General features: G+C 36.5%; 1 protein-coding gene across 3 annotated transcripts in view; it reads left to right on the top strand.

Moving 5' to 3' along the window:
- Positions 1–24,665, top strand: part of LOC127879418 (uncharacterized) — a 47,536-nt gene extending 22,871 nt beyond the window's left edge. Inside the window, exons 2-11 of one of the 3 annotated variants that reach the window (XR_008049052.1) lie at positions 2,781–3,187; positions 5,028–5,161; positions 11,125–11,267; positions 11,966–12,062; positions 13,152–13,304; positions 14,142–14,314; positions 17,602–17,773; positions 18,236–18,426; positions 20,172–21,096; positions 21,309–24,665. Coding sequence is in view for 2 of the 3 variants with exons in the window: in XM_052426230.1 (XP_052282190.1) it covers positions 2,781–3,187; positions 5,028–5,161; positions 11,125–11,267; positions 11,966–12,062; positions 13,152–13,304; positions 14,142–14,314; positions 17,602–17,773; positions 18,236–18,426; positions 20,172–20,295 (1,594 nt within the window). In the remaining variant the exon portion in view is untranslated. Of the gene's footprint in view, positions 1–2,780; positions 3,188–5,027; positions 5,162–11,124; positions 11,268–11,965; positions 12,063–13,151; positions 13,305–14,141; positions 14,315–17,073; positions 17,240–17,601; positions 17,774–18,235; positions 18,427–20,171 lie in introns of all 3 variants that reach the window. The other 2 variants (XM_052426230.1, XM_052426231.1) reach the window with 2 other exon arrangements.
- The last annotated feature ends 1,100 nt before the right edge of the window (positions 24,666–25,765 follow it).

Below are 25,765 nucleotides of genomic sequence, written 5' to 3'. Positions count from 1 at the left end.
AGGCCTAGGATCATGAAACTTCATAGATAAATTGATCATGACTCGCAGATAACCCCTATTGATTTTCAGGTCACTAGGTCAAAGGTCAAGGTCACGATGACTCAAAATAGTAAAATGGTTTCCGGATGATAACTCAAAAACGCTTAGGTCTAGGATCATGAAACTTCATAGGTACATGTACATTGATCATAACTCGTAGATGACCCCTATTGATTTTCAGGTCACTAGGTCAAAGGTCAAGATCACAATGACCCGAAATAGTAAAATGGTTTCCAGATGATATCTCAAGAATGCTTAGGCCTAGGATCATGAAACTTCATAGGTACATTGATCATGACTCGTAGATGACCCCTATTGATTTTGAGGTCACTAGGTCAAAGGTCAAGGTCACAGTGACCCAAAATAGTAAAATGGTTTCCGGATGATAACTCAAGAACGCTTATGCCTAGGATCATGAAACTTCATAGGTACATTGATCATGACTCGAAGATGACCCCTATTGATTTTGAGGTTACTAGGTCAAAGGTTAAGGTCACGGTGACCTGAAATAGTAAAATGGTTTCTTGATGATAACTCAAGAAGGCTTATGCCTAGGATCATGAAACTTGAAAGGTACAATGATCATGACTCGTAGATGACCCCTATTGATTTTCAGGTCACTAGGTCAAAGGTCAAGGTCACGGTGACCTGAAATAGTAAAATGGTTTCTGGATGATAACTCAAGAACGCTTATGCCTAGGTTCATGAAACTTCATAGGTATATTGATCATGACTCACAGTTGATCCCTATTGATTTTCAGGTCACTAGGTCAAAGGTCAAGGTCATAGTGCCAAAAATCGTATTCACACAATGGCTGTCAAGGTCACGGTGACTCAACTTAGAAAAATGGTTTCCGGATGATAACTCAAGAATGCTCACGCCTAGGATCATGAAACTTCATAGGTACATTGATCATGACACGCAGATGAAATAATGATGTAACTTGACCAGGATGTTTGTCTGGACAATATCTAGGTCAAGTTTGACATTTGATAAAGATTGAATGAAACGACTCCTCTCAGGTGAGCGAACTAGGGCCATCTTGGCCCTCTTGTTTATTTAAACTAGAGTATTCTAGCAAGGTTCTGTTTGTTACACTGAACAAAACACTTTTATATGTTTTGTTGCAGAGAATATGATTTTGGAACCGAAATGAGACAACTGTTCTTTTTTGTGTAATTTTTAGTACAGTAATTTTTTACCGGTAGTTTTCCCTGATTGGGAAAATGCCCTTTACCAATTCTTTATGAAGAACGTAAAATTTGCTGCGCTGCGCTGTAAAGATCACTTTAGAATTTCCTTTAGTGCTATTATTATAGCGAGTTTTTCTGTTTTAAAATACTTTAATATGTGGAACAGGAATGGGGGGCTATTTATATCAAATAAATTACCTTTATATTATATTTTTATATGCAGTCCAACCTGATTTAGCGGTCACCTGAGTAAAGCAGTCATTGTTTAGCTATGTTAAGCGTTCAACAGGTGCAGAAAGTAAAACCTCAAATTAGTCTTCTTCAATGTCTCCCATTCTGACTTCTAGGGTCTATTGTGAGTTTAAAGCCATATACATGTAGCCTTGACCTGCTTACAGCAGCCACTTTGACACTCTAAAAGACTGGCTACTGTACACAGGTTGGACTTTTATTTCTAGAAATCTCAATTAAGTGCCGAGTTAACTTTGTCTTAAATCCATTAATTTGATAAAATTACCAATATTTTTAACCATGTTTTCCGAAGGAAAAAACTGGTTATTAGATTGGCGAATGCGGGCGGGCGAAACAAGCTTGTCCGGGCCATAACTATGTTGTTCATTGTCAGATTTTTAGATCATTTGGCACATTTGTTCACCATCATTGGACGGTGTGTCACGCAAAAGAATTACAACGATACCTCCATGGTCAAGGTCACACTTTGAGTTCAAAGGTAAAAAATGGCCATAAATGAGCTTGTCCTGGTCATAACTATGTCATTCATTGTCAGATTTTAAAATCATTTGGCACATTTGTTCACCATCATTGGATGGTGTGTCGCGCGAAAGAATTACGTAGATATCTCCAAGGTCAAGGTTACACTTTCAGTTCAAAGGTAAAAATGGCCATAAATGAGCTTGTCCGGGCCATAACTATGTCATTCATTGTCAGATTTTAAAATCATTTGGCACATTTGTTCACCATTATTGGACGGTGTGTCGCACGAAAGAAATGCGTAGATATCTCCAAGGTCAAGGTCGCCACGACTAAAAATAGATTGATTTTGAAACAAGGGTGGTAACTGTGATGAACAATCAGTAGCAATGCACATTTTGAGTTGTAGTTGTCTCCCTTTATCAGACTTTTTTTTCATTGAAAACCTGGTGTTGTGACAATTTTGTCCCTTGTTTTAAGTTTATTACTGAATTTCACTTAGCACAGAATCATGTTGTTTTTAAGCATCACTATCCTTGTTTCAGTGCTTGGTACATCTCAAACTTTGACCTAATTTCAGAATCTTTTCTTCAGTTTTTCAGAATTCTCCAAGAAAATTCAGATGAAACTTGTTCAATTAGCATGAAATGTATAATATAGTGCATTGATACTATTTATTATGGTGTAAGACTTGTGTAAGTCCTACTTTAGCTAGTGGCCTGAATGAACGAAGATTTGTATTGTGAATAGTCCACTCAACATTTAATTTTAGGTGTCAGAAAAAACAATGTTAATTAATCTACAAAATTGGGTCATGTGTATATTGTGTTTTGCAGTATGCTTATACCAGTGCAGACAGTCGTGGAGCAGATGGGGCTTGATGTGCTGTCACTGAGGGACGAGAAAGGTCATACGCCAGCCCACTGGGCCTGCTTAGGTGGCCATGCTCCCATACTGCGATACCTTCTAGAACAGAAAGCACCTGTCAATGAAGCCAGCCATAATGACCTTGGTGCAAGGCCCATTCATTGGGCCTGTGTGAACGGACATATAGCAATAGTGGACATACTGGTGCAGGCTGGTGTAAGCTTGGATATTACGGATAATAAAGGCTGCACGTGTCTCATAGTTGCTGCTCAGTATGGCCAGACTATGCTGGCTGGTTACCTGATGGGCAAGGGGGCAAGACTACAGATGGTGGACCGGGATGGCGACACTGCCTTGCACTGGGCTGCATTTAAAGGTACCAGTTTAGTATACACTTATCAAGGGTTAACAATTGAGCATCATTCTTGGAAAACTAGGCTTAATGCATGTGCGTAAAGTGTCGTACAAGATGAGCCTGTTCAGTCTGCACAGGCTTATCAGCAACCAGACTTTCCGTTTTAATGGAATTTTTTGCATGTACAGGAGTCTCTTCATAAAGAAAATCCAGTTGTGGCATTAAGTGTTTTCCCTGATTAGCATGTGCAGACTGCAAAGGCTTACATGGAATTAAACTAAACACACATGAATTCAACCCAGTTCTACCAGAACAGGCTACATGCCTAGTATCATCTCCTCACCAGCTTTTGTAACATGAGCATTTGCCATTCATGGAAATACACAAACAATACATCTTGCAAGCATAATATCAGTGTTTTTCATAACAATTTGAGTAGCCAGTTATATTTATGCCCCCCTTCGATGAAGAGGGGGTATATTGCTTTGCTCATGTCGGTCTGTCTGTCTGTCGGTCCGTCCATCAGGTGGTTTCCGGATGATAACTCAAGAACGCCTGGGCCTAGGATCATGAAACTTCATAGGTACATTGATCATGACTCGCAGATGACCCCTATTGATTTTGAGGTCACTAGGTCAAGGTCACAGGTGAAGGTCACAGTTACTGGAAATTACTGGAAATTAGCATGGTTCAAACAAGGGAAACAACTACCGTTTATGCATGTTCTTTTTGTTACAGCATTTGCCTCCCTTAAATTCATTTAAAATCTCATTTTACAGCAGAGATTCCAAATATGACCTGTAAATGAGCCACATATTTAAATTTTACCAAATGTAAGGCTAACTGCATTTTTGTAATGCATACTACTACTACTACTACTGCTGCTGCTGCTGCTAGTGCTGCTGCTGCTGCTGCTGCTGCTGCTACTACTACTACTACTACTACTACTATTACTTCTACTACTACTACTACTACTACTACTACTACTACTACTACTACTACTACTACTACTACACCACCAACACCACCAACACCACCAACACCACCAACACCACCACCACCACCGTTCACAGTGACAAAAAACGTATTCACACAATGGCTGCTACTACAACTTATAGCCCATATAGGGGGGCATGCATGTTTTACAAACAGCCCTTGTTTGAAAGTAAGTTGCCAGCAACTAAGAACTAAAACGAGTGTTTCAAGCTGTTTTGAATTGATATTTTGAGGAAAAGTAGCCGGCACGAAGATTGTTTGTAACCTGTGAAATCGCCAGCTGCCAGTGCTTCCAAAAAACACTGATAATATACAACTTGCATTTTTGTATGAATATAGTAAAAGAGCTAAGCTTATTTGGAGTATTGATTGGATAATAATAATAATAATAGTTTTAATATACTGGTAATGAATAATATGTCATTTTTTGTAAGGCAATATACATATGTAAACATCATTGTCAGTTGTAAATTTTAGTATTAAACAATAATTGACATACTTTGTTTAGGATTTCACATTTATTAGTCACCTACCGGTTTCACCGGAGGGGACTTATGGTTTGCACTCTGTGTGTCTGTCAGTCTGTCTGTCACACTTTTCTGGATCCTGCGATAACTTTAAAAGTTCTTAATATTTTTTCATGAACCTTGAAACATGGATAGATGGCAATAAGGACATTATGCACGTCATTTCATTTTGTTCCTACTTCAAAAATTCTGGTTGCTATGGCAACAAATATAAAAAAAATAATATTTCTGACAATGGTGGAGCCGTTAGGGGACTTATATTGCTTGGCAATAGTCTTGTTTAGTTTGTGTTCTGTTCATTTTATGATGTAATTGTGTAATTATGTTTACTGTTTAAGGTAAATCTGAGCTAATGCGGCTTTTGATATACTCTGGGTTTAACCCACGACAGAAAGACAACTTTGGACAAACACCTCTCCATTTAGCATGTATCAATGGAGATATCAACGGTGTCAAAGAACTCTGTGAACAGGTTTGATATATTTATAGTAGATATTTATTATATTGAAGATTGCAAACTTTTAAGTTCTTTTTTTTTTAACTGCACTGAAATTAATTATGATGTATTATGCAAATCTTACAAACAAAAGGATCAACACAATAGTGTAAATTGACCTTCGGATCCATAATTCACTACCCGGTATATGTTAAATTAAAATAATAATTTTGCGAAGATGTATGCAGGGTATGCAAATGAGATTTTAAAGTAACACAAAAACTCTGATGTTGTACATTCAATATAACCCCACAAACGAAGTTTAGGGGGGGATATAGGAGTGAACTTGTCTGTCGGTCGGTCTGTCTGTCTGTCTGTCAGTCCGCATTAAGTGTCCGCTCTTTAATTCAAGTAGTTTTCATCCGATCTTCACCAAACTTGGTCAGAAGTTGTATCTACATAATGTCTAGGCCAAGTTCGAACATGGGCCTTGCCGGGTCAAAAACTAGGTCACAGGGTCACTTAGTGCGTTTTAAATATTCAGCATGTTGTCCGCTCTCTAATTCAAGTAGTTTTCGTCCGATCTTCACCAAACTTGGTCAGAAGTTGTATCTAGATGATCCTAAGGCCAAGTTCCAACATGGGCCTTGCCGGGTCAAAAACTAGGTCACGGGATCACTTAGTGCGTTTTTTAACATTCAGCATGGTGTCCTCTCTCTTATTCAAGTAGTTTTCATCCGATCTTCACCAAACTTGGTCAGAAGTTTTATCTAGATGATCTGAAGGCCAAGTTCGAACATGGGCCATGTCAGATCAAAAACTAGGTCACAGGGTCACTAAGTATGTTTTAACCATTGAGCATGGTGTCCGCTCTCTATTTCAAGTAGTTTAAATCCGATCTTCACCACACTTGGTCAGAAGTTGTAACTAGATGATGTGTAGGTCAAGTTCGAACATGGGTCATGCCGGGTCAAAAACAAGGTTACGGGGTCACTTAGTGCGTTTTAAACATCACAATGTTGTCCGGTCTCTAATTCAAGTAGTTTTCATCCAATCTTCACCAAACTAGGTCAGAAGTTGTATCTAGATGATGTCTAGGTCAAGTTTGAATATGGGTCATGCCGGGTCAAAAACTAGGTCACAGGGTATCTTAGTGCGTTTTAAACCTCACCATGTTGTCCGCTCTCAAATTCAAGTAGTTTTCATCCAATCCTCACTTACCTTGGTCACAAGTTTTATCTAAATGATCTCTAGGACAAGTTTGAACATGGGCCATACCGGGCTTAAAACTAGGTCACGGGGACACGGGAGAGCATGGTGTCCGCTCTCTAATTCAAGTAGTTTACATCAGATCTGCACCAAACTTGGTCAGAAGTTTTATTGAGATGATCTTAAGGCCAAGTTAGAACATGGGCCTTTCTGGGTCAAAAACTAGGTCAAGGGGTCACTTTGTGCGTTTTAAAAATTGAGCATGGTGTCCGCGGTTTTTTGTGAAGACGACATGCAAAATATTATGTGTCAATGCGTTATGTGGGGGTATTTGTTACGTCTGTGACAAAGCTCTGGTTTTTAGCTCGACTATTATATATGAAATATATATAGTGGAGCTATTCTACTCACCCCGGCGTTTCTGTTAGCGTTACCGTTAGCGTTACCGTGCAAATGTTAAAGTTTTCGTACTACCATAATTATTTTCATTGTCCCTTGACATATTGCTTTCATATTTTGCATACTTGTTTACTAACATGACCCCCAACCTATAAACAAGAGCAGACAACTCCATCAAGCTTTTTTTAGCTTGACTATTATATATGAAATATATATAGTGGAGCTATCCTACTCAACCCAGCGTTGGCGTTTCCGTTAGCGTTAGCGTGCAAATGTTAAAGTTTTCGTACTACCCCAATTATTTTTATTGTCCCTTGACATATTGCTTTCATATTAAGCATACTTGTTAACCAACATGACCCTAACCTATAAACAAGAGCAGACAACTCTATCAAGCATTTTGTCATAATTATGGCCCCTTTTCCACTTACAATATGCAGCAAATGTTTAAGTTTTCGTACTATCCCCATTTATTTTCATTGTCCCTTGACATATTGCTTTCATATTTTGCATACTTGTTTACCAACATCACCCCAACCGATAAACAAAAGCAGACAACTCTATCAAGCATTTTGTCATAATTATTGCCCCTTTTATACTTAGATTTATCAATAATTTGCGTACTACCCCAAATATTTCCTACATCCTTTTGACATATTGCTTGTATATGTTGCATACTCGTTTACCAACATGACCCCAACCTATAAACAAGAGCAGACCACTGTATCAAGCATTTTGACATAATTATGGCCCCTTTTACACTTAGATAATTGAACATTTTGCTTAAATTGCCATAACTTCTTTATTTATGATCACTTTTTATTTATACTTTGACAAAACAACATTTTCCTGAATACCACAATGGATTCCAACCAAACAATACCCCACGCCCCTACCCAGAATCCCTTCCCCCCCCCTAACCTCCCCCCCCCCAATTTTTTTTGTTTTTATGTCCCCCCACTATAGTAGTGGGGGACATATTGTTTTTGCCCTGTCTGTCTGTTGGTCTGTTTGCGCCAACTTTAACATTTTGCAATAACTTTTGCTATATTGAAGATAGCAACTTCATATTTGGCATGCATAATTATGTATCTTATGAAGCTGCGCATTTTTGAGTGGTGAAAGGTCAAGGTAAAGGTCATCCTTCAAGGTCAGAGGTCAAATATATGTGGCCAAAATCGCTCATTTTATGAATACTTTTGCAATATTGAAGATAGCAACTTGATATTTGGCATGCATGTGTATATCATGGAGCTGCACATTTTGAGTGGTGAAAGGTTAAGGTCAAGGTCATCCTTCAAGGTCAGAGGTCAAATATATGTGGCCCAAATCGCTTATTTTATAAACACTTTTGCAATATTGAAGATAGCAACTTGATATTTGGCATGCATGTGCATCTCATGGAGCTGCACATTTTGAGTGGTGAAAGGTCAAGGTCAAGGTCATCTTTAAGGTCAGAGGTCAAATATATGTGGCCCAAATCGCTTATTTTATGAATTCTTTTGCAATATTGAAGATAGCAACTTGATATTTGGCATGCATGTGTATCTCATGGAGCTGCACATTTTGAGTGGTGAAAGGTCAAGGTCATCCTTCACAAGGTCAAGGTCATCCTTCAAGGTCAAACATCATATAGGGGGACATTGTGTTTCACAAACGCATCTTGTTTTAAACATTATCTTATCAATTACCCCACCCCACATTATACCCCCCTCTCGGCCCCCCACCCCCTCTACCCCCCCCCAAAAAAAAAATATTTTTTTTTCTTTTGTTTAAACATCATCTAATAAATTACCCCACCCCACATTATACCCCCTCTCAACCCCCCCCCCTCCAAATATATTTTTTTTTTTGCTTTGTTATTTTTGAATGATCGTCTAATAAATTATTGAATATGAACAATTTCCCCATGATGGCTTACGTTATACTGTCAAGCACTCGAATAGTTGAGCGCTCTGTCCTCTGACAGCTCTTGTTTTAATAAGATTTCAAATTCAACTTTGAAAACATATATTTGTAGATTTTAAATTTGTTTGATTTTTAGCACGACTATTATATATGAAATATATATAGTAGAGCTATCCTACTCACTTCGGCGTTTGCGTTGGCGTGCAAATGTTTAAGTTTGCGTACTACCCCAAATATTTTCAATGTCCCTTGACATATTGCTTTCATATTTTGCATACTTGTTTACCAACATGACCGCAACCTATAAACAAGAGCAGACAACTGTATCAAGCATTTTGACAGCATTATTGCCCCTTTTATACTTAGAGTATGCATATTATTGATAATTCTTTGTTAAAGTTTGTACATACTACCCCAAATATTTCCTATGTCCTTTGACATATTGCTTTTATATTTTGCGTACTTCTTTACCAACATCACCCCAATCAATAAACAAGAGTAGACAACTATATCAAGCATTTTGACAGAACTACGGCCCCTTTTATACTTAGATAATTGAACATTTTGCTTTAATTGCCATAACTTCTTTTTTTATGATCAGATTTTATTAATACTTTGACAAAACAACACTTACCTGAATACCATTTTATTTTTTTGAAAGGTCATCTAATAAATGACCACACTCCACATTATACCCCCCTCTCAACCACCCCCCCCCCACCTACCCCCCTCTCACCCCCCTACCCCCCCACCCCCCAATTTTTTTTTTCCTTTTTTTATTTTTGAAACATCATCTAATAAATGACCCCACCCCACATTATACCCCCCTCTCAACCCCCCCCCCACCCCCAATTTATTTATTTTTTACTTTTTTTATTTTTGAAAGATCGTCTAATAAATGATTGGATATGAACAATTTCCCCATGATGGCTTACGTTATACTGTCAAGCACTCGAATAGTCGAGCGCGCTGTCCTCTGACAGCTCTTGAAAGTTTTTAATCCAACTTTAGCGAGCATGTTTGTAGAAACAATACAGTTCCTTTGCATCATGGTTCGCGGAATCCACAGATCGCAATCTCGATATATCTGGATGGCGATATAACTTGTCAGGTCATTCATGCATATGTTTATACATATGCATTAGCATAGTTTTGCAATATCAAAACACGTTTTTATGCCCCCGGATCGAAAGATCGGGGGTATATTGTTTTTGGCCTGTCTGTCTGTCTGTCATTGTGTCAGTCATTGTATGTGTGTGTCACAAAACTTTAACCTTGGTTAAACTTTTATAAATATTGCAATATTGAAGATAGCAACTTCATATTTGGCATGCATGTGTATCTCATGGAGCTGCACATTTTGAGTGGTGAAAAATAAAGGTCAAGGTCATCCCTCAAGGTCAAAGGTCAAATATCATTGTTTTTTTCTTTCCTAAAACTTTAGCAACTTGATATTTGGCATGCATGTGTATCTCATGGAGCTGCACATTTTGAGTGGCTAAAGGTCAAGGTCATCGTTCAAGGTCAAAGGTCAAATTTATGGCTTCAAAGCGGCGCAATAGGGGGCATTGTGTTTTTGACAAACACATCTCTTGTTTTATCTACCTTTATTGCATGATGTGTGATATCCCTATGTTAAACATGGAATAACAAAAAACAGTATTCCTTATAAGTATTTTCAAATGATGGTAATTAAATTTGTAATCCTTAAAACATTGCTAAGTTTTATTGTTCTCAGTAAGTTAACAAATACTACAGCTACAAATACAAGTTCTAATGTATTTTGTGTAAATCCTGTGTACTGTTTAAAAGCACGCGAAAATTATACTTCATTTGAAACAAGTTATTTTTCCTCATGAAAAGCATGGGTTTTAATAATCGATTGCTGATTAAAAACTTAGAAGCGCATTTTTTTGTTGTTAAAAAATTGGTGCATTTTCAAAAAAATGTGTAAACTTTTCTTTCCATTAATAACTAGTCATTTATGCTGTATATAATGTACTGCGCTACATGTACGTTGTTGAGATAGGTTGGAATTGATCAGTGAAATGTACTAGTATTTAACACCATGGGTGTCCTCGGATGGGTTAGGCTGGGTGTACGCAGCTGCCTGAAACATGATTGTCTGATATGTTTACCAAGAAGAATGTGATGACAGCTGGCATCAGGTCTTTGATGTTTGGCTATTTGGGGTTATTGCGTGTGGCATTACACAAGCATACATGTACTGTTTGATGAAGGCAAACAAATCTTGACCAAACTGGGTTAAGATATTAATGTTGGATTGTACAGACTATTGAATGCAAGAAAACAAGGGGTCCACGGCCGACTCGCGATATATTTGACATTGCGAATTTAATGGATCGCTTTATATTGGATCTGCAGTGTGTTGAATTTCTCTTAACAAGTTTTTAAAACTTACTTAAGAAAAGTGTTGGTAGATATGGAATTTGTGCCTGTATTTGCTGTGTGGCCCTTTTCAGGATGGCGTTGACATAGCTCTTGCTGACAAAAACGGCAAGACGCCGCTAATGTTGGCTACTGGCCGCAAACATACCGCAGTAATGGATTATCTGAAAGCTGAGCTCAAACAGAAAAACAGCTTTCTGCCAAAGATTGATTTCTGGTATGATTGTCTTAGCTTTATTATCCCCCGCCATAGGCGGAGGGATATTGTTTTGGCGTTGTCCGTTCGTCCGTCCGTCTTTCCGTCCGTCCGTCCAGCACTTTTGTGTCCGGAGCCATATCTTGGAAGTGCTTTAGCGGATTTCAATGAAACTTGGTATGAGTACATGTACATATATGGATAAGAGGATGATGCACACCTAATGGCATTGTACACCATCTGTTAATAACAGAATTATGGCTCTTTGTATCTTGGAAAAATGCTTTTTTGTGTCCGGAGCCATATCTTGGAAGTGCTTTGGCGGATTTCATTGAAACTTGGTATGAATATATATATGGATAAGAGGATGATGCACGCCAAATGGCATTGTACACCGTTGGATAATAAAGGAGTTATGGCCCTTTGTATCTTGAAAAAATGCTTTTTTGAGTGTCAAATATAACACTTTTGTGTCCAGAAGCATATAGGCAGGGGATATCAATTCAACGAATTTGCTTGTTACTTATTCTTTACCTTTTTATTTTTTTAAAGTTAAGTGTGTTACATGTTCTGTTTCTAGTAATTTAGAAAAATATTTTGTTAATAAATTAATTTCATGTTTTAAAAAAGGCTGATTATTAGTAATGCAAAAATCTTAATTACCTGTTTCACATTCTTAAAAAATAAAGTATGCTTATTTTTTAAATGTGTCTTTTCAGGTCCATAGTGTTTGGTCCACCTGGTAACAGCAAAGGTCCTCTGCTGTTTTTCTTTGTGAATCTTTTGTGCTGGGGTTATCCTATGTATATCATCAAGGTAGGACTTGTTTTTAGATATGAAAAATGAGCCTTGTTCTAAGATATCTGGGCTTAATGCATGTGCCTAAAGTGTAGTCCCTGAGAATCAGGAAGACTTTGTTTCCCCTTACACTGGATTTAAGTTTCCTTTAAATGAACAATTCCTTGAAAATGGAAATTGTATTTCCTTATCTTGGACAATACTACGAACATGCATGAAGCCCAGTTTTTCCAGAGCGAGGCTAAAATAAAACAACTTATTATTATAAGGAGTTCCACATAAAATGTAGTCCGATCGTCAGGGACAAGCAGACTATAGATACGGATAAGTCATTAAAGAATCTGTAAGTCAAATGGGACAAGTGAAAAAACAAAACAAACAATATCAGCATTAATAATTGAAATAGTGTTCTGTTTGATGTTTTTATGGCCCCGGTAGGGTGGCATATAGCAGTTGAACTGTCCGTCAGTGTGTCAGTCAGTATGTCAGTCTGTCCGTCCGTCAGAAAACTTTAATGGCCATAACTTTTTCAATATTGAAGATAGAAACTTGATATTTGGCATGCATGTGCATCTCACAGAGCTGCACATTTTGAGTGGTGAAAGGTGAAGGTGAAGGTCATCCTTCAAGGTCAAATGTCTAATATATGGCGTCTGTCCGTCCGTCCAAAAACTTTAACATTGGCCATAACTTTTTCACTATTGAAGATAGCAACTTGATATTTGGCATGCATGTGTATCTCATGAAGCTGCACATTTTGAGTGGCGAAAGGTGAAGGTCAAGGTCATCCTACAAGGTCAAATGTCAAATATATGGCGTTCGTCCGTCCGAAAACTTTAACATTGGCCATAACTTTTTCAATATTGAAGATAGCAACTTGATATTTGGCATGCATGTGTATCTCATGAAGCTGCACATTTTGAGTTCAAGGTCAAGGTCATCCTTCAAGGTCAAAGATCAAAAAAAAATCAAAGCGGCACAATAGGGGGCATTGTGTTTCTGACGAACACATCTCTTGTTCATGTATCCGTAAATGCTTACTGAATGTAACATGAATTACTGTCCTGATATGTTTCAGAAGTTTCATTATGGCTACATTGTTTTCAGTGCCTGCCGTACACCTGGTATGACCTGCAGATGTTGCATATCGTCTTTTTCATCACCAATGCAGCCATGTGGATCTCCCTGTTCCATGCCAGCACCACCGACCCTGGCTTCCTGCCCAGGAATATACCCGAGTATGACATGGCTATTAAACAGGTGTGTATGCAGAATATATTGTAAATGTTAGGTATATTACCTTTTATATCTGTCTAGTTATTGCAGCAGGAAACCATTTTGCAGTAATCATACTTTTTTGTGTGTTTTGCATCATCCTCATTTTAGACAATTTTTTCAAGAAAGAAGAATTACAATCAAACACGATGAGTGCTTTGTGAAACCTTTATATTCAGTGATTTAATTTGCCTAGGTGTCCTGGGTCCCAGACTCACAAAACCTCTGGGGATGCATTTAGTTTCTAATTATGTGAGTCGCAAAAGTGAATTGAAATTTCTAAAAAAGGAATATAGTTTAATATTTGGACACGTCCTTTCAATTCCGGGACTCATAGATTTGCAAGTTATGGAGTCCCAGGAATCAGAAGAGAAAATTCGTAAAAATATCACTGAATATTGTGGGTTTTCAACCTAGTTTAATTAGTCTAATAAGAACAGGTCTCTGGGAAATGGATTTGCAACAAGTATTGCCCAGATTAATCAGGGACGATACTTTGTCCCTAAACTATATTGTTGTTTAGAAGAGACTTCCTTTATTCCTTTAAATGAAAAAATGCAGTCCCACATTAGCGTATGCGGCCTGCACAGTCTTTTCTGGGCCAATCCTTTTAGCCACAGGCGCCCAGCTTCCTCAGAGGGCAGCTTATATCTTTTGAGATATAATGAACTGCTTGTTGTCTCATACATGTAAAAGAAAATTCATTAGGTATATTGCAAAACTGTTTTTGGTGTCTTGACCAAAAGACAACAAGAATGTTTCAAGCTGTGCATGGCATTAAATGTTTGTTTTCTCAATGACAATAGATTGCTCTTGCTACAGGTTGCCCACTTTGATGAATGGAAGCAGGGAGAGAACCCATTGAGCCGGTTGTGTCACACGTGCAGGACGGTGAAACCTCTCCGCTCAAAACACTGCAAAGTGTGCAACCGGTGCGTCAAAGTGTTTGATCATCACTGCCCCTATATCTACAACTGTGTGGGTGTGAATAACAGGTAAGTTCCTCTCGGATTTATTTAAGCTTGTAATATCAGGACCTAATAGCAACAGGATTATAAGGCTTAAAGACATTTTGTGGCATGAAAATGTGTAACCTGGAACAATAATGATCTTATGTACTCTGTATTTCTACTGGTATGTGTATTAGTATTGTCAGATATTTAAGCTTTGCTTTTAGATGTGAATGTCTTTTTGGAATGAAATGATCATGCTTAAATAATTTTCTTTCCTCTACAATGTTTTTAATTTAATAAAAAAAAAAAAAATACATGTATTCGGATAAAAAACTTAACCTACTTAAGCTATAATTGACAAACCACCAATTTGCCCATGTTTCTGATTGCACTGCTTGCCATCAGATATGCGCCAAAAATCCCAGCCAATCAAAAATATGTTCTTGTCATCAGGAAATATGCCAAAATTCCCAGCCTATCACCGGTTTCTGATAATATATAGCACCTTTTTCATTTACTTCTACACTAAATTTACAAAATTGTATATAACTACTTATCTGTGAACCACTTGTATCATGGAATGATTTGCATGTACTAATATGCATGTCTAGCTTTAACCAATGCACCTGCTACTAGCTACCTTTGTTACCATATTTCAGCACTTGTTTAATTATTACCCAACCACAGTGTTGGTGTAGTCATATCTGTCAGTATGCGGACGTCTGTCCGTCTGCTTGCAATTGTTAATCTGAATATTCACCATATATATAATTTCCCTGCTAAAATTGCTCCAATAAATCGAGTTTGGGCTGTCCGGCTAGCGCAGTGGTTAGCACGCTCGCTTCTCACCTAGGCGACCTGGGTTCGATTCCCGCTCCCAGCGCATGTGAGTTTGGTTGGTGGTCACCATACCGGACAGATGGGGTGTCCTCCGGGTACTCCGGTTTCCCCCCACAGCAAAAGACTACCCCAAAATTAAAAATATTTTAGTAAAAACTATAAATAGCTGGAAATTGCAGCTATCATTCGAAATTAGTCCCAAATTTCGTGAGTCTAAAAATCTGATTAGGTAGGAGTGCTGGGACACACTCCGGGTCCTCACCTAATGCAGCCTCGGGCGCGAAGGGACCTCATAAACATCGAAATACACACACATTAATCGAGTAATGTTCACTCCCACAAGATAACCCTTCACTACAATTGATATTTTATCATCGCTCTGGACAAACAGTTTTTGATGCATGTTGGTTAAGTTTGTCCCAGATTAGCCTGTGCAGTCCACCAAGGCTAATGATTGCACTGGCTAATCTGGGACTATACAGTCAGCTTTTTAGGAAATTTTTATTCTTGAAAAAAAAAGAGTCTATGGGGAAGTGTCGTACCAAGTTAGCGTAAAGGGAAGACTTTTTAACTCTTTCAGTGCGGGAACCGAATTTTGAAGGCCTTTGCAAACAGTTTGGATCCAGATGAGACGCCACGTTCTGTGGCGTCTCATCTGGATCCAAACTGTTTGCTATTCTGATAGTATTTTTTGAAAATAAATCGAAGAAATGCTAATTGTAGAAATTCAGCAGACGACATTTTAGCAGATGATAAATTTCCCAGCATGCAAAGGGTTAAGCACATGCATTAAGTCCTGTATTTAAGAGTGAGGCCGATTTTAAAGATTGCTAAATGAACAAACTCGGTTTACACTAGATTTAGTTATAATTATTTGTTTCCCATGCATGTTATGTGTTGTCTTGGTTCGGGTATTTAGCACTAGTCACACCAGCCTAGAAATATCTGCATTTTTTAGTCTTAGTCAGTATAAAGTTACAATTTGAAATGATATACTGGTATCTTTATAGTATCTATAAAAAGTAGGTTACATTTATGTGTGTTATTAAAAATATTTGTTATGCTAGTCCTTTGTCTTTTTGATGGTTTAATATTTTAAACATGCATAGTTTCTTTAAATTTTTAATATTTTAGTATTATAGAATACTTCTTTTGTTATTACTGTTTCTTCATAGGCACATTCATAAATGTGGGTACCTATTTGTTTCTTTCATTTCCTCTCTAAAATGTGTTATTAACCTGCACCTTTTCTATTGTAGTTTTGAAAAAGTCTGTGATTTGAAATGACCAGAAACTCAAATTACCATTTAAAAACAGAAAACTGCAAGCAACTATAAATTTATTTTTTGGTGTTTGTTTTATTGTGCTACGTGTCAAAACAAGCAAACCTATCATTATTTGAATTGCATGAAATGGTTATGGTGCTTTTACAAGCTTTTGTATATTAGGAAACAAGAAACTCTTCCCCAGCAATTGTAATATACAAAGGAATATTGAGTACTTATATATTATGTGTCCCTCCTTTGTTTTCCTGTTGGCATCAATTCTCTCTCGTGCGTGATGAACAGGCATCCATGATTCATTACGTGTTTTAAACTAAATTAAGTTTATATCAAAGCTGTCTTCAGACAAAAAATAAAATGATATGAAATTTATAAGTACTTAAAAAATAATGAAACAGTGAAAAATTAACATATTGTGTTTACTGTTGTACAAATATTCAGTGCATTACAATTCCAATAAATGTGTTGAATTCCAATGTACAAAAGTAAAATTTATACTGGTAAGAAGATGCCTATTGATTTTTTCTTTTAAGATAAGATTAGATTATAGAGATGTGATAAACAAACAAAAATGTAATAAAGTACTTCTTTGTAATATAATTCTCGTGATTCTTTACCACAAATGCTGCATTTCTTCGTGCAACCCTAAAATGCAGTATTGTTTTGGTCTCGTTTTAGGCACTGGTTTTTGTCGTTCACACTGATTACCCTGGTCAACATATATATCACCGACTTTTTCTGCTACTACATCGTCCATTTGTTTGGCTGGGACTGGCTCACAATAATTGGTGCCATTGAGGCTGCAGTTTTAACAATTGCCGTGACTGGTCTCTCTGCCATGATGGTAAGATAAGCTTATGATTTTATTGAGGCCTGTTTTGGTGGGTTCCTTTAGTTATATGCGCATTTTTTTGACCAAAATGTGTGTTTACAGCTTGCAAATTGTGGTCGTTAAGTCATACAATATTTATTAAGCTTGCAAATTTCAAGGGCTGGATAAATTACTAATTGCAAATGATTTAAGAAAACCTCACTCAAATGTAAGCAATCATGTTTGCTCGTATGAAATGTTGCATATGATACTGGGAATCTATCTAAAACAGATCTGATTTATTACAAACAAACATTAGATAGCTAACATAAGGTACCATAGCTTAGGCTGATTTTGTCGTGGTTTTTTCCTTAATCGCAGGAGTTTGTTTTCAGAGTTTCGTTTGTAATATTTTCTTATACGGTAATGGTGAATGGGGCGCTTGCCATCTACATGAGCCTGATCACTATCCAAGTGCTGCAAGAGAGCTGGAACATTGTCTACATCTTCTACATGGGCGTTGCAGTGTTCTTTGAGGGAGTCTCCGCCTACATCACCGCTCAAATGGTATGTTGTATGACACAAAAGGCAGTAAACCAGTGATCAAAATATCACAGCTTCAACAAACTTGCGCTTGTTAACTCTTTCAGTGCTGGAACCGAATTTTGAAGGCCTTTGCAAACAGTGTGGATCCAGATGAGACGCCACAGAAAGTGGCGTCTCATCAGGATCCAAACTGTTTGCTATTCTGATAGTATTCTTTGAAAAAAAAATTGAAGATAATGCTAATTTTAGAAATTCAGCAGACAACATTTTAGCAGACGACAAATTTCCCAGCATGCAAAGTGTTAATTGCAAATAGACTTGCTCAGATTATCTTATCTATGGAGGCAGGAATGTAACATGTGCATGCATTCAGAAATAGATATCTTCAAAATGGCAGGATCGCTTGACCAGGTTATTTGCATGACTGAAACTGTCTTTTCAGTTAAAGCACCTTTTAAGTATATTGTCCACCTCTGTTTGCAGGCTTACCTGGCCATCACGAATCTCACCACAAACGAGTCGATCAACTACAAGCGATACAAGCACATGCATGACAAGGAGGGGAAGTTTAGGAACCCATTCAACTGTGGCTGGCTGATCAACCTGCTTGAGTTCTTCCACATTGTTCCCCTGAATAGAGATCTGTTAGACAAAGATGATGATAATGAGACAATGTAATCTCATTATTTATGATTTAAGAATGTAATTTAAAAAAAAGCACTATTACATGTGATAATAGATATGCTTGTTTTCAGTCAACTGTAATTGTTGTAAGTAGCACGACTTGTCCTTTAACCCTTTCAGTGCGGGAACCGAATTTTAAAGGCCTTTGCAAACAGTTTGGATCAAGATGAGACGCCACAAAACGTGGCGTCTCATCAGGATCCAAACTGTTTGCTATTTGGATAGTATTCTTTGAAAAAAATCTAAGAAAATGCTAATTTAAGAAATTCAGCAGACGACATTTTTGCAGACGACAAATTTCCCAGCATGCAAAGGGTTAATGCCAGTGTGTGTTTTTTTCACCATTTTGGGAATGGGGCCGGGTCTCTTTGGATTGGGAAAAAATTGCGTAAATCAGTGTAGTTGATGCACTGCAAATATATGCTTCAAAATTGAGAATTAAATTGTTTTCAATATTATATTTACCAAGGTGAAACTTGTAGAGCTGGGTGGGAGATGAATAAAATATATATATAAATCTATCAGAATAGGGGCAGTATACTGGCACCGATTATTTACAAACAAAAACACACACTGTATGCTGACTTTAGAATTGAGTAATATGCATTTTCAGTTATGTATATAATGAAAACTTACAACAACTTGTCAGTAACCACGGAATGCATTTTGAAATAATTCTTGGGTTAAAGTCTGCTAAAACCAATAAAATCATTTTGATTCATTTCAGTATTGCTGTCATTGTCAATGGTTGACCTCTTGGTCAATGATTTACTTCAACTTTAAAAAAAAAACTGTTTTTTTTTTCCATTCAACATAATAAATTCTAATAAACAACCCTCAGTACATTGACTGGATTTCTATGCAGGCATCAGTCTAGGCAGCTTGGAATTGTGGTCATAATATGTGTTTATTACAATAGATATATTCTTATTATCTGGTTTACATTATGTTTACAAGAGCAAACAACGAATATTCTACTGTTGAAAGCATAGAGATCAAGGAGATTAACATTCCATTGTTCATACAGATCTTCATATTCCGTGTTCTTGTATATTATGATAAATGCAATGTCAGATTTACATGTTTTATTATACTCCACGAACTTTGATTGTGGGGTTGCACTGGAATCACCCAGTTGGTCTGTCTTACTTTGTTCTTTGTCCTTCAGCTTTCTGCTTTTACATGAAACTTTTTAATTATATGGTTTATACTGTCTACTTTGCAAAACATAATGTTCGCATGTGAAAACTTCTTTGCAGAGTTATGTGCCCATTATGTTTGGCAAATTTAAGAGGCGTACATCATTGTACTAAGCATAAGTGTAAGACATTATCTTTGTGTATGTCATTATGTTTGTTGCAGATTTATGTGCTATTGACCTTTTGGAATGGTTTCATTTAGTCAATGTGAGGCTTTTGTCTCCGTGTGTGATCGATTTGAAGCAAAACACACAAAATTTTGGTCGATTTTAATATTTTACCGAAGTTTTGTACGAGCTTTAAATGAGCTATTGCAGAGATTTTTGTCATCTTAAAAGACTTTCTAGTTATTACTTTATTTAAGAAAGACCTTTTAATCAAATTTGTATTCAAGAAAGCAAATATTTATAAAACCTTTCTCTATTTTCCAGAGCAACACTGCCTGAGATCAGTGGATATTCCTTTAGTTCGTTAAGAGCTTCTTTGAAAGCTTATATTCATAATATAATTATGTTTGCGGTGTTGTGTATTTTCAGTGTTTCCACGCTAGTTACAACCTTACAGTCAATGAGAGAATCAATCATCAGCGATATAGCTACCTTAAAGATGGAAAGGGACAGTTCTATAACCCCTTCCACCGGGGTCTACTCAAGAATCTAAAGGAGTTCCTGCACATCATACGGCCGCAGGAGGAGAGAGATGTGGAACTATTGTCAGTGAGAACTGTGTGACCCGTCCTATACACGTATTTAGTTTGCGTGTATACAAATATTTATTGACCTGCAAGGTCAGTATTGGTAAAACTATACCGCGGTATATCGCCTTGCTGTTCTTTTGGTTGTTATGCCCCCTGTAGGATGGCATATAGCAGTTGAACTGTCCGTCAGTCTGTGCGTTCGTCCAAAAACTTAAACGTTGCCCATCACATTTGTACTATTAAAGATAGCAACTTTATATTTGGCCTGCTTGTGTATCTCATGGAGCTGCACATTTTGAGTGGTGAAAGATCATGGTCATCCTTCAAGGTCAAAGGTCAAGTATATGGCTTCAAAGCGGGGCAATAGGGGGCATTACACATCTCTTGTTTTAAATTGATTATTCAACCCCTGTGAGTCATCTGTTAGTACGCTAAATAATGGTAATGTTTAGCAATGGACATTTTACTGTTTAGTATTTTTGTAAACAGTTTAATACTTTTTGTTTGTTCACCTTGAAAAAAAAAGTGTTTTGAACATTGTATTAGCAGACCTGATCTGATCATATTTATGCCCCCCTTCGAAGAAGAGGGGATATATTGTTTTGCACATGTCGGTAGGTTGGTCGGTCCGTCCGTCCACCAGATGGTTTTCGGATGATAACTCAAGAACATTTACGCCAAGGATCATGAAACTTAATAGGTACATTGATCATGACTGGCAGATGAACCCTATTGAGTTTGAGGTCACTAGGTCAAAGGTCAAGGTCACAGTGACTCGTTCTTGGATGCAGTTTAGGACCACATTTGCAGATTATATTATGTACTGTTGTGGTGGGGTCTCCGTCCGTCCACAAGATGGTTTCTGGATGATAACTCAAGAACCCTTACACCTAGGATCATGACACTTGATAGGTACATTGATCATGACTGGCAGATGACCCCTATTGATTTTGAGGACACTAGGTCAAAGGTCAAGGTCACAGTGACTCGTTCTTGGATGCAGTTTAGGACCACATTTGCCGATTATATTATGTACCGTTGTGGTGGGGTTTCCGTCCGTCCACCAGATGGTTTCCTGATGATAACTCAAGAACGCTTATGCCTAGGATCATGAAACTTTATAAGTACATTGATCATGACTGGCAGATGACCCCTATTGATTTTCAGGTCACTAGGTCAAAGGTCAAGGTAAAAGTGACAAAAAACGTATTCACACAATGGCTGCCACTACAACTGACAGCCCATATGGTGGGGGCATGCATGTTTTACAAACAGCTCTTGTTCATGCTTTGCTTTGTGAATTTGCTTTCATAAAATTTTATAAGGGGTTTTGCAGTCTACTTACTGGCATATAGAAGTTGTGTTGTCAGTCGGTCTGGCATTCCGTTTTCCTGAGGTTTTTATTGCAACGCTTTCAGATATTGAGCTGATTTTTGGTATGTGAGTCTAACTACATGACTTTCAGATTAAATGTGAGTTTCCTTTCAGTCCATTAATTTTTGGCCAAGTAATGGGCCAATACTTTACAATACTTTACAATTTTCTCTAAAATAGCTGCTGTGCCACTTCAAAGGGCAATAGGGGGAATTATGTTTCCCAAACACTGGCTTTTACAAATAAACCTTTTAAAGCTCCAAAAGTTAAATATTAATGTAAATACATGCAACAAATTTTATTCCTTTTTTTTTCCTCTTCAGTCCAAAATCAGTCTGTTTTCTCGAATTGTGAAAACTTCAATAATGTATTCAGACTTGTAGTATAGTATTTATTCCCAAAAATGTGAAATGCTTCCATGTGTATGCACATTTTTAAACAGGTTACTTAAACAAAATTATCATTTTTATATGAGTATTTGTTTATTGTTTTATAAAAATATATTTCTGTCCATATGATGTACCGGTACTTTCATTGTGAAATTATCATTTGTGGTCATGTTGACATTTTTATCATATTTATATATTTACATTGTTTATTTCTTTTTTGGTATTATTGCAGTTGTCAACCATTTCATGGTTAATTTACTTGATATACCACAATGTGTTGATGGACATTAATGTTCAATATATTTTAAGGTAAACATTGTGCTTGAAAATGTGTGTTTTATTGATGTTTCATGTACATGGCTATTTGAACATAAAACTTTTCCAACAATAATTTTAAACATGGTCATTTCGAAATAGCTTAAATGTTCTACACATATTATGATTTCAGAACTTTATTCAGTCAACTTCCTAGTTACAATAACAAGTACATGTTTAAAATCATATTCATTAGTATACAGGTCTAAAGCTTTATAATTGGCATAATGTTTTGATAAAGTAAAATATAAAGAATTTCTTCTTAAGGTTTTTAAATGAAAATTAAATTTGGAACATGTGTAGATTTATATTTTTGCCGGGTCTTCATTTTTACTAGCAGTCAAGTGTTACAGTTGTAACTTGCAATATATAAACACGTGTAAACCTTTTTAGTGTTTTGTATTTTGACAGAGCTAATCTATCACTATGTACATTAATAAATAATATTATTTGTTGATCAAAGTATTATTCAATCAAATTTATTTTATAACTTTATTTGCATGTGCAGTTACTGATATTCATTTTTAAGCAATATTTCATTAATTTTGTTTACAGTGAGTTTTATCGCAATCAGTATGGTATGTAATGCTGTCATTGTACTTGTACTTGTTTAGTGGAAGTACCAGGCCTGCTTTAACCAACCCATTCATAGACTCAAGAATGAAGAATAAACGCTAACTAAATAATGAAAAACTGTTCGATTTTCACATATGAAAGATTACAATGTTATATTTGCAAAAAATGATTTATCAAAATAGAGGATGTTGTAATGTTAATTGGGAATGTCATAAATTAAATGGTTATTAATTTAAATTCAGCATTCTTTGAACAAAACAGCTGCAAGAAAATTCAATAATACCTGTATTTAGTATTTTTTTATTTGTTGGTAAATGTTGACTGGTGAGTGGGGAATAGGTTTTACAGTCACTTTATTCCAATATGTAGATTTATGTTCTACTTGTTGGTACTGGAGTTATTTGTGATACTGTTTTGCAACTTTGACTGAAGCTGTCGTAGAATTCATGTTTATCATGGAAACATAAATGAATTAACCTTATTATTCAAACTTGAAAAAAAATGTGAAGGTCATGTATGTCAAAATGTATATATCCATTTATTTGCCAAACGGGTCAGCTATTTGTTATTGCTTTCATTCAGTGTATCTATATGCATACTTTTATATGCAACTGATCTACTGGGGTACTTACTATAAGTTACAATGTGACATATTTGTGCTTGTCCCCACTGATTTGAACATCTTTTCCATGACTTAAAAAATGATTTTTTTAGTTAAATGCACCATTCCACTTAAAAGACATGTTAGAGATAACAAACACGAATTTCATATAGTTATCTGATAATTTTTTTATTTATTTTTTCAAAATATTTTTTTTTAAGCTTACAGACTTGTTATAAACTCTACTGGTTTTAAGTTCATAAGAGTTACTAAATATTACAGCTATTCTTCTTTCTTTAATATGAACTTGTTGGCTGTTAATTATCAGTGGGTTGTTCATCGGTCTGTTTTTTTTCTCGTGGCATTTTTTGCTGTGTAGACAGTTTTTGTCACCTATTTTGTCTTAGCATCACCAAGCTATAACAGAATGTTTCTTATAAAAGGATGTCTTGCATTTCTGTTTCCATCTAGTGTCAATACTCATCATCATTAATATACCGCTATGCTATGGCAAATTGCTTTCTATAGGAACTTGATTTGTAGCCAGTTTCATCATTAAATGTAGTCTTGTCTGTCGAGGACACTGACTGATGAACAAAATCTCTAGTTCCTCGGACAAGGACAAAAAGCTTAATTTTGGTTTTCTCTAATACACTTGCCAAAAACTGCCAAAAATAAAGTCATTTGGCTTGAATTTTCTTCTATAACTTAGACTTTTACAGGTAAGTATTTGTTGCATAATAATAAGGTCTTTGTGTTCAATGGTGCATTTTTTTCCCAAGTTACAATAATGAGTGTCTGTGAACAAACGTAACTCTTGTGTAACCTATAATATACAGTAAGCCATTCCTTTGAGGCAATTTTGTGTGAGTGGAATTCAAATCAACAAATACTATTGTATGCAGTTGTAAACGTTAAACATTCAAAGTTGAGAGAATGTGTGTATGTATTTCACTTGTGTGGAAGGATGTTTAATGCTATTTGTAATCATAACTTTTTATTACAAGTTTTTCCCATATATTCGCTTTTGTATGAAAACATGTCTATGATGTTTTTGCAATAAAACTATTGAAATAAATTGGTTTTTGTTCAAAGTTTATTATTCAACTTTGCTAAATTGTTAAGTTCATTGAAATGATGTGTAAAAAATTATTAGGCAGTCAAGCTGACATAAGTTCAAGGTCATATACTTCAAGGTCAAAAGTTTGAGTATACATTATATAAATCCAGTCCCTATCTCCTCTACCCGTTGAATGATTTCATGCAGACTAGGGATCTATGTTTAGGTCAATCAGACAATGTGCAGAAAGTATGATTCAGTTATGCCATCTCAAGGTTGTACTTAAAAAACAAAGGATTGAGTCTCTATTTTTATGAAAGCTCCATACTTCCTACACCCTTTGAAGGATGTTAATGAAGCAAGGCTAAAATGTTGAGGCCATTAGACAATGTGCAGAAAACACAAGCCAGTCAAGATGGCTCAAGGTCACATAACAAGGTCAAACATTTTAGCCTATACTTTTGTTTCAGATCCCTATCTTCAAACCTCCTATACCCGTTTCCAAAAATGTTTGCCTGAATGTTTACATTTTTTAAACAATGTGCAGAAAGCAAGGTCAAGGTGATGCTTCAGGGTCAAAGTTCTTCTCTTTTTCGTGTCTGCTCCATGTATCCATTCCCTGTGGTGTTAATGAAACTTTGCTAAAATGCTAAGCTCACTGATACTATGTGTAAAAGTCAAAATTGTTGCGCTTATATCCGTTCCATAAGTCAATCGAATTTGCTCAAAATGAAGGTCGCAATGTTTAGGTCAAAAGAATATTGGCGGGGTTAAAGCTGTCTCTTGGAATAACTTGTCTAATGAATTTGTTGTCTTCATGCATGATAATTATGTTTTATAGTAATTATAATGAGTTGCTTTTTTATGTCAATGGAGAGTCTTATGTTTGGTGTAGTCCACATTCGGCTGGTCTTCTGAAACCTGTTATGACCTAAAAAAAGAAGTGTGGAAAAAGAAGAAATGAGCACTCCGGTGATTACACTGATTAACTGCATCAGCAAGTCTGGCAAATTTTGTATGCAAAAGGAAACAAGGGCTGTTTGTAAAACATGCATGTCCCCCATATGGGCTGTCAGTTGTAGTGGCAGCCATTGTGTGAATACGTTTTTGTCACTGTG

This window comes from Dreissena polymorpha, chromosome 4 (genome assembly GCF_020536995.1).
Source record: "Dreissena polymorpha isolate Duluth1 chromosome 4, UMN_Dpol_1.0, whole genome shotgun sequence".
Lineage (NCBI taxonomy): Eukaryota > Metazoa > Mollusca > Bivalvia > Myida > Dreissenidae > Dreissena > Dreissena polymorpha.
Note: the sequence above shows the minus strand (reverse complement) of the source record. Positions and strands in the feature narration are given on the sequence as shown.